An 8201-nucleotide genomic window follows, 5' to 3' on the forward strand; every position below is an offset into this window, starting at 1 on the left:
TCGTCGTAGGAATGTTCTCGTACCATCTCCAGTGAATAGCTCAACAATGAACTAAAGATATCTTTGTATTGTCTCCCGCTTCTTCTTGGCTTTCGGCCACGGGACCTTCGTCAAGGCAGCAAATATACACACTGATATTAGTGAGGTTAAACACGCCACGAGGCGCCTACTGACTACCACTCCCTAAAGTACTCAGTACCTCCACTAAGGTATCGGAACCTTTGACACGCCACACACACAGAGTGTGTGTGTTTGCAATGGGTCAAACTAACGCGCGACCCAATTGCTCTGCACGCTGCAGAACACATCCTTGCTTAATGCTCGAGTAGAATATACATGTGCTCTGAATCGATGTGAGGGCTATATAGAAGTTCCCACTTTCCATGCTACTGGCAGCTGCGGTTACGAAGAATATAATGTACGATCTATAGTGAATACAGCCGATATGCATGGGTATTCCTACGTAGTACTAGTATGTGGTAGCAATACCTATCATCTATAGCTTTCTAGTCGCAAGTTGTGCCTAACCATATATTGCATTTTAGTACAAATATCTATTCAACTCCTCAATATCACCCCTTAGGATATTCACTACCCCCTCCTGCTTTTCACTGCGATTTGCGATGGCATGCTCACTCTCAACTGCAGTTGAGATCACGTACATATATCACAACAAACACGCTATACCGTGGTTTCACATACTAGTATTGGAGAGATTTTCGGCTGAAAACTTTGTGTAATTACCGGTAGTTACGTTTGCCGCTATACAGTATACCTGTATAACTAACTCTAGCTGCAACAAGTAACTGTAGCTAACCTCCTAGTACTGGACGCTTAGTCGTCAATTAAAACGACAGCTGACACCAGTGTAATCACTTGATAGCCAAATTGGTCATGCCAATAACACCTCAAAGTTGCACCATTATTAGCTCATTATTAGCTCAGTAACGTTACTCGTAGTACAAGCGTACGGATTATTATCCGGAGTATTGATTTAAGGGTGAAGGCCAAAGGAATGTATGAGAGTGAATGTGGATTATTGATACTGTACTGTATGTTGGAAAAACCCAACTCGAGTTTTACACTGGGAACAAAGAGAACTACGGGACATGTGCAGGTATCTATCTACCTTGTTTCGTCCACGGTATCCGGTAACGTGCAGGATTTTCAAGTGTTTCGTGCGTCATCGCAGGTGGGAGGTGGTCGAGTTTGACTTGGAGTTTGTATTGCATTCGACTGCCGCACTTTCCCCCCACTATGGGTATTGCCCTTTCGTGCACGCGAAGGGAACCAATGGCACGTCGAGATGCTTCGATTTACGGACGAATCGCGTGGGCCGGTGCCCCGTTGTGTGTATGTGTGAGACACCTGCCCTGTCATGATTACGAGTATTGCTGTACGTACGTATGGAAGTACAGTACTAGTATATGTATATGCGTGGGAGATGACGACGACGTTTACCAACGAGGGAATGGCCTTGCGTCGTACTTCCAAGTACTGTAAGTAAATTGTTGGTTTTCAACACGACCACACATGCCACCAAGCCGCGAGCGGTCGACTACCACCATCGAGGACGCGAAAAACAACCCTCGCACTGAGTCGACAATAGGCGTTATACGACGCAAATCCGAACCATCGTTCAATGGGTCATGGCCCACGGCCGCAGCCAAGGTGTGTTGAACCGCAACACGTTGAACTTTGCGACGCCGTATCGATACCAGGTCACGCACCGAGTGCAAGCGCTACGGCGTTGATGATAGCGACGGCAACGTCCAACGGTGACTTGGTTTCACCAACAAATACTGGTTGCGTTCGATGGCGTCGACGGACTCCCTAACGTGGCAACACACTCGATCCGCAAGGGCACCGTGACGTTCGAAACGTCACGCTGCACCACGGGTCTGTCGATCGGAGTGTTAACAACTCGCGAAGGGTGGTCCCTAGGAGACGTGCTGGATCGTTACATTATTCTTCACGCGCCTGCGGGGGATCAGTACGCCAGTCGCATCGCTTCGAGATTGCCCGAATCGAGCACCGCGTTAGGCACGCAGCCTCCGCATTTTGGTGCGCGGGACGATCCCATGGTGACTGTGATGCGCCGAATGGAGGACATTTTCGAAGCTGAAACTGGTGCCAAGCCCCACGACCACGACCGTCCATCCGAACCGAGTCGTTTGATGCGTGCTTGGGCTACAACGGACTGGACGTAACTAGAAGCGCAAACGCGACGAGACCGACCTGAAAGTTGCGACGGTATCAGGAATTCTCCACAAAATGAAGCGCCTCGCGTACTAGTAAGTACTTCCAAATACATGATCACCTTGCCGTGCATTTGTCGCGACTTACAGTACTACATATCAATAGTACCACTACCTTACTGTTAGGCGGACTTAGCCGGCCACGACGTGCTTGGATTGGTTGAAATCCACATACTACGTTAGCCAGTGAAAACCGAGTATACCAAAAACCTGTACACACCCCTTGCTAATATAGAGTCCTCAAAATACCCTAAATAATACCATGCATGGGTCCTGGAGCAAGCGCGTGTGTAGGGGATAGCGCCATCAGACGTTGCAGCGGGAGCGTGGTGACCCGAAGTAAACGTGCATAGTGTACTTCACGCCACTAGGTTCCCGCAGCAGCGCATTTGTGACAGTCAGCCTACACTACACGCTCGCATAGTAGTGTGTCCTTCCGATTGATCCTGCCTGGGTCTTATTTGGAGCTGTTTATACATGATATCTTGAACTTGTAATTACATGGTACGGTGCAGAAAGGATATTCCACGTTTGCGACTCCAACGGAAGGCATGGGGCGTGTAGGACACGCAGCACGTCCAAGTCCATTTTCAGTCGGCGCTTGACGGCAAATTTCATAATGAAGTTATTGGAAGACTGTGATTGGCTATAGGCCGTGTTCGGCCAGCAATTCCCTCGCTGCAACAGTAGTACTGTTGTTACGTAATCATTTGGGCCTCCTGACATACAAAACCCAAGTTATTTCTGAACCATAGTCAAATCAAGTGTAAATTCAAAAAACTCATTTCAGCTTAACCCCAGGAAGAGCATTGTATGTAAGCACAAGGGGTCCAGGGGTTCCGGGGTTACAGGGACTCTTGGTAAAAATGATTACTTAACAAAAGTGGTACAGTTGCAGCGAGGGAATTGTTCGTGTTACTGTAGGAGGAAAAAGTGTACTCTGGACTCCAGATTCCTAGGCGTTGTGCGTCAATTGTCCGGATATTGTCCAAGAGGTTCGGTGTACTTGAAAAGTCACCCTAACCACTCTCACGACAGGCTTTTTGGCCAAAATATGTTGCCCAGAAAACATGTTCAGGCAGTCATTCGCACCACAAATATGAGGGAGTCATATGGACAAAAAGCCTGTTGAAAAAGTCAAGTTAGTTTGTTAGAGTGGTTAGGGTAACTTTTTTGGTTATGGTAATCATCGGAATAAGGGTAGAGAAATCATGAAATACCTTAAACTTATCGTCGACCCTACTTAGTATTACCAACCACCGATGGCATGAAGCCGACGTGAATCAGGACATACTGGTATTACTACTGCGAGCGAGTACGTAGCTGCATGGGATTAAACCTCGAACGATTGCTCTAGGCCTCGTGACCTGGAGTAATCGTGTGAATTGCACTCCATGCTACCAGACTCTTGTGGCAACTTTGCCGGCTTGAGCCGTAGGCGGACAATATAGAATGAACCTTGCTTGCGATACCAACGGATGACTGAATGCGCAAGAGGATCGAACACTTACATACCCGTGGACCCAGTGAGCAGTGTGTGTGAGGTGGTAAATTGAAGAATGACGACATTAGTGAGGTTTTGCAAGTGTCCGTTCGCGTTCGAGCTCCACGCCAAAACCGGAAGTCGACCTGTCAAACCTCATATGGAACGCGAACGCGTACTCTTAAAGCTGATTGCCAATCCGCTCTGGCAATCCAATCTGCTCCGTGATAACTGCATATCATTGGCAGTTCTTGGCCAATCAAGAACTGCACGACCCTCCAACCACACATGACACGTCAGGTTTTAGTGGCGGGTGGTTTAGTTCATGATTGACATGGAGACACCTCAGCGCCGCCGCGTCTTCAACGACAAAGAAGATGTCATGCTACTTCGTCAGGTGAATGCTGACCGCCCAATCCAAGCGAAAAAAGGTAATGAAATCGTTGGCGTCCGTCGCAAACCAACTCGCAAACCAACTTGCCGAACATGAAGACTTTGGACGCCCGTCCTTCGACGCCAAAAAGGCACTGAACCGCTTTGGGACATTGTTGGACGGCCACGTGCAATTCAACGCTGAGTCAGCGAGGGCGTCGGGTGCAGTGAAGACATGATGAGAGGATTCTCCTCCTCGACGTGCTCCTCACAGCGTACACCGACTCTAAGTTTCAACGCCACAAGCAGGTGGTGGCGGACCAAGAGAAAAATGAAGTTGACGGAACTTAGATTCGAAACGAGGTAATGCAAACGAAGGGTATGCAGAAGTCTCTCGACGATGACTTTGAAAAAGCATCGGGCGCCGGTGGGTGTTTCATGAAGATCACTACTGCCATGCAAGAGGATGCCAAGGCAGAGCGGGAGTTGCGCAATGATGTGCTGGATTTCGAAAGTATAAGTACGACAAGGAACTCGAGGAACACCACAAATACCGCGAAATAGCCTCGCAGCAATCTCGGCTTCAATACGAAACAATTCTTGCCATGTTAGCAGCCATGAAAAAGTAGTAACGAGAAATATATTACGCATTCTGAAAACAATGTTTTATTATTGTTAAAGATCAAAAACTCCGTAGATATCTAGATACTGCTCCAGATGCGGTGGCCAACCCAAAGTAGTCGCTGATTTTATGAGTTGCAGTTGGTCAAAAACATTGCAATGGAGACAATTTTCGCCACAGGGGACAACCGGATTTTCGATAGGTTCTTGTACGTAATAAAGGTCCACAACGACTTCATAATCATGAAGTTCCATTCGACAGCTTGGTGCACGCGACTCATCCACTTGTTGAACTCTCGCTTCTTCCCCGAGACGTCCACACCTTTAAATCTCGACAAAATATATCGGGATATACCATACGCGGGGTCCCCGTAAATGAATCAGCCAGAGAACACATTTGGTGGCTGGGAGAGGTACTCCAACAAACCACTCAACCGCAGCATGGTCGTATCATGGCGTCGACCTTCGACGGGGCCGTAGAAGTGGATGCAAATAATGCCAGACGGCCGAGCAGAATGCACATTGCTTCGTCCCGGGAAGCGCGGTAGCGTTGAGTAGTAATCACCACAGACGGGAGACCAAGAAGATAGCACAACTTCTTGATTCCTGTGACGTCGAAGCGAAAGTCCAGCAGTGCTTTGGCGTCGGACACAGCATCGAGATTGTACCGGATGTTCTGGGATACCTGGGCGCTCAACGTAACTTCACGCACACAGCATTAAAAAACGACGTATCTGTGTCGTAGTTTTTACGAAGGGGGCAAGCAAGGACATCTCCCAACCATCGCTGGACAAAGTGATTTCCCGCGAATGAATATCCGAATAAAATTTACTTATACGGATATTTGTGAGCAGAACGTGAACGCATTCGTGCAAAACAACTACTTCCTCTGTCCCACATTAATATGCCTTACGAGTTGTCATCGAATTATGTGTTAACCAAATTCGATGCATGATATCATTTTAAAAAGACAATAAAAAACTACAGGTACCATGCATTGGATGGTAATCGCCGAAGCAACTTCTTCGCGCCCAAAATGGACATCGAATTTCCACCAACCGAATAAGATTACACCACATATTCAAACCAACACAGTTTTGAATTTGCCGCCATGGTCAATCAAGCCCCCCGCAAGCGTAAGGACGTTTCCAGCAGCAAGAAGTCTGAAGTAATCCAACAACTTCATCACTTTCTTGTGAATGGCAAGTTAGTCGGTGGCGCATTCACAAGAACTGCTGAAATGCTCGACATTGAACGCCGCAGTGTTGCCTATATCTGGGACACGTTTTGTACCCGCGGTACCCTGACGTTCAACAAGTGCGCCAAGGTTGGTCCGAAGCCCAAGTACTCCCCCGACGACGTCCGGAATCTCGTACGTGATGTTCCCATGGACCAGCGATCGACCACGAGAGACATCTCCGCTGCCACTGGTCTCTCCATGGGTACATTAGCCGCCACCTGAAGATGGGAATCTTCGTTCGTTGGTCGACTCGAATCAAGCCGCTCCTCACGGACGCCAACAAGGCAGAACGCACTGCATTTTGCGAATTTGACAGCCTATGGGATGTGGTCCATTTGGATGAAAAGTGGTTCAATGCCGACAAAGATCGCCGCAAGGTGTACCTGGTTCCCGGTGAGACCCCTCCGCGGCGGACGTGGAAGAGCAAGCGCTTTATCCCGAAGGTGATGTTCTTGGCCGCGGTCATCCGGCCTCGATTTGACCACGACCGCGGGGTGTAGTTTGATGGCAAAGTGGGCACATTCGTGGAGTCCGTCCCCGCTGTTCGCAACTCATGCAACCGTCCCGCCGGGACCCTGGTCATGTCCTAGGTCAACGTGAATGCAACTGTATACCGAGACTACGTCATCAACAAGGTCATACCTGCGATCAAGGCGTTCTTTCCGAGTGCGAACAAGCGTGTCGTCCTGCAACACGACAATGCGACGCCTCATGCCTCCATCACGGATGCTGAACTTCAAGCTGTGTCCACCGACGGGTGGATGTTTGTGCTCCGTCGGCAACCGCCCAACAGTCCGGACCTGAACGCGCTGGACCTCGGCTTCTTCGGAAAGGTTCAATCCCTACAGTACAAGTCGATGAGTCGCACTGTCGACGATGTGATTCGCACGACCCTCGCTGCGTTCGAAGAGCTGAGCTACGAGAAGCTCGAGAGCGTCTTTCTCACGTTTCAGTGGTGATGCGACTGATCCTTGAGCACGACGGAGGCAACCACTACGTCTTGCCTCACCTGAAGAAGGCCGCCTTGCGACGCGCTGGACTTCTGATGCAGAATGTCTCTTGCCCTGTGTCCCTTCTTTTGTAGGCTAGGACTTAATGACCAATGAAAATCTTGTATTTCCTGATGAGCCAATAATATCAATTTGTTCACAGTAATGTGGAAAAAATGTGTTTTTCTTTTGGCATATTAATGTGGGACAGAGGAAGTATGTTTGATATTCCGTTCGAACTGCATCTGACACAAAAAGCATGGTTCGGAGCAGAACGCTACCGCGAACGGACACTTGCAAAACCTCTCTATTGAAATCTATGGTTGGCCATAAAAAATAAAGATTTATCCAATCAAAACGCAATATTTCTGGAAGATGATAGGGTGTTGAACAGGAGCATGCATGCTGCGTCGTATTGCCTGACTGATGTACTAACTAGCCTTGCTTTGCAGGTACTGTACCTTATTGACAACTAACACAGTGATAACGAGAGCTGATACAGTATACTAGGGGATTAGCCCTTCGTTGTTGCTCGCATCAAGGAGGACCAAATCCATTTCTGCTAGTAAGGCAAGACAAGCATTCTAGAGTCCTGAACCATGCCAGCAGTTGAGCTAGCAAATTGACGTAGCCCTGTGATATTCCTTTGTACTATTAATAGTATGCGTTATGTGTCTGCAATGTGACTTTGCGTGAAAGTTAAGAAGTAAAACGTAAAGCTGTGTGTAGAGCTCAACGACAAGTTATTCGTGTAAATACTAGCAATTGGGTCAGAGTGGCGGTGAACCCACACCAAAAAGTACAGGTTTCAGTCACTATTTGCGACTTGCTCATAGTGCATGTAAATCGCTACAGCTGTATAGATTGCAACCCCTACATATAACCCTGTTGCGAATTTGCCATTCACAGAACCCCTGAACCCCTCCCAAAAAGGTATCCAAGTGTTCGATTAGGTTGGATATCCTGTGTGCGATCCTATTCGCTAGTTAGATTATTGGCTGACTAGCAGCTGTCTGATTTGGTTAGGGTTAAGCCCCAGTGTCTTCTTGCCACTGGGGGGAATTCACTTTGTGATTTGCCTTTGGATCGGACTTCGCAAGGTCCGTCAAGTTGAGACGCAACAAAGAATTCTTTAGTAGCAGCCTGCTACTTGCCGTACGAGTGTGGAACAAGGAAGTCTGCCGTTTACGAGCAACCTGGCTCGTGTGACGCGAACGCGGTCTATGGAGACTGTGGTG

The 8201-nt window shown here is 48.2% G+C and overlaps 4 protein-coding genes across 4 annotated transcripts; all 4 read left to right on the forward strand.

Annotated features, from left to right (window-relative positions):
• Positions 1–1649: 1649 nt before the first annotated feature.
• On the forward strand, positions 1650–2210 carry H257_15006 (hypothetical protein; the record flags this gene model as incomplete). The annotated part of the gene is made up of 2 exons (XM_009842977.1): positions 1650–1733; positions 1761–2210. The coding sequence occupies 2 exons, from the start codon at positions 1650–1652 to the stop codon at positions 2208–2210; spliced, it is 534 nt and encodes a 177-aa protein (XP_009841279.1).
• A 1932-nt stretch (positions 2211–4142) lies between these two features.
• H257_15007 (hypothetical protein) lies at positions 4143–4677 on the forward strand (the record flags this gene model as incomplete). The annotated part of the gene is made up of 2 exons (XM_009842978.1): positions 4143–4340; positions 4465–4677. The coding sequence occupies 2 exons, from the start codon at positions 4143–4145 to the stop codon at positions 4675–4677; spliced, it is 411 nt and encodes a 136-aa protein (XP_009841280.1).
• A 509-nt stretch (positions 4678–5186) lies between these two features.
• H257_15008 (hypothetical protein) lies at positions 5187–6196 on the forward strand (the record flags this gene model as incomplete). Its single annotated transcript, XM_009842979.1, has 2 exons — positions 5187–5278; positions 5830–6196. 2 exons carry the CDS (start codon positions 5187–5189, stop codon positions 6194–6196), a joined length of 459 nt encoding a protein of 152 aa, XP_009841281.1.
• Positions 6197–6198: 2 nt separating this feature from the next.
• On the forward strand, positions 6199–6933 carry H257_15009 (hypothetical protein; the record flags this gene model as incomplete). Its single annotated transcript, XM_009842980.1, has 2 exons — positions 6199–6468; positions 6565–6933. 2 exons carry the CDS (start codon positions 6199–6201, stop codon positions 6931–6933), a joined length of 639 nt encoding a protein of 212 aa, XP_009841282.1.
• Positions 6934–8201: the final 1268 nt, after the last annotated feature.

The sequence above is a fragment of the Aphanomyces astaci genome, assembly GCF_000520075.1.
Source record: "Aphanomyces astaci strain APO3 unplaced genomic scaffold supercont1.65, whole genome shotgun sequence".
Taxonomy (NCBI): Eukaryota; Oomycota; class Saprolegniomycetes; order Saprolegniales; family Verrucalvaceae; genus Aphanomyces; species Aphanomyces astaci.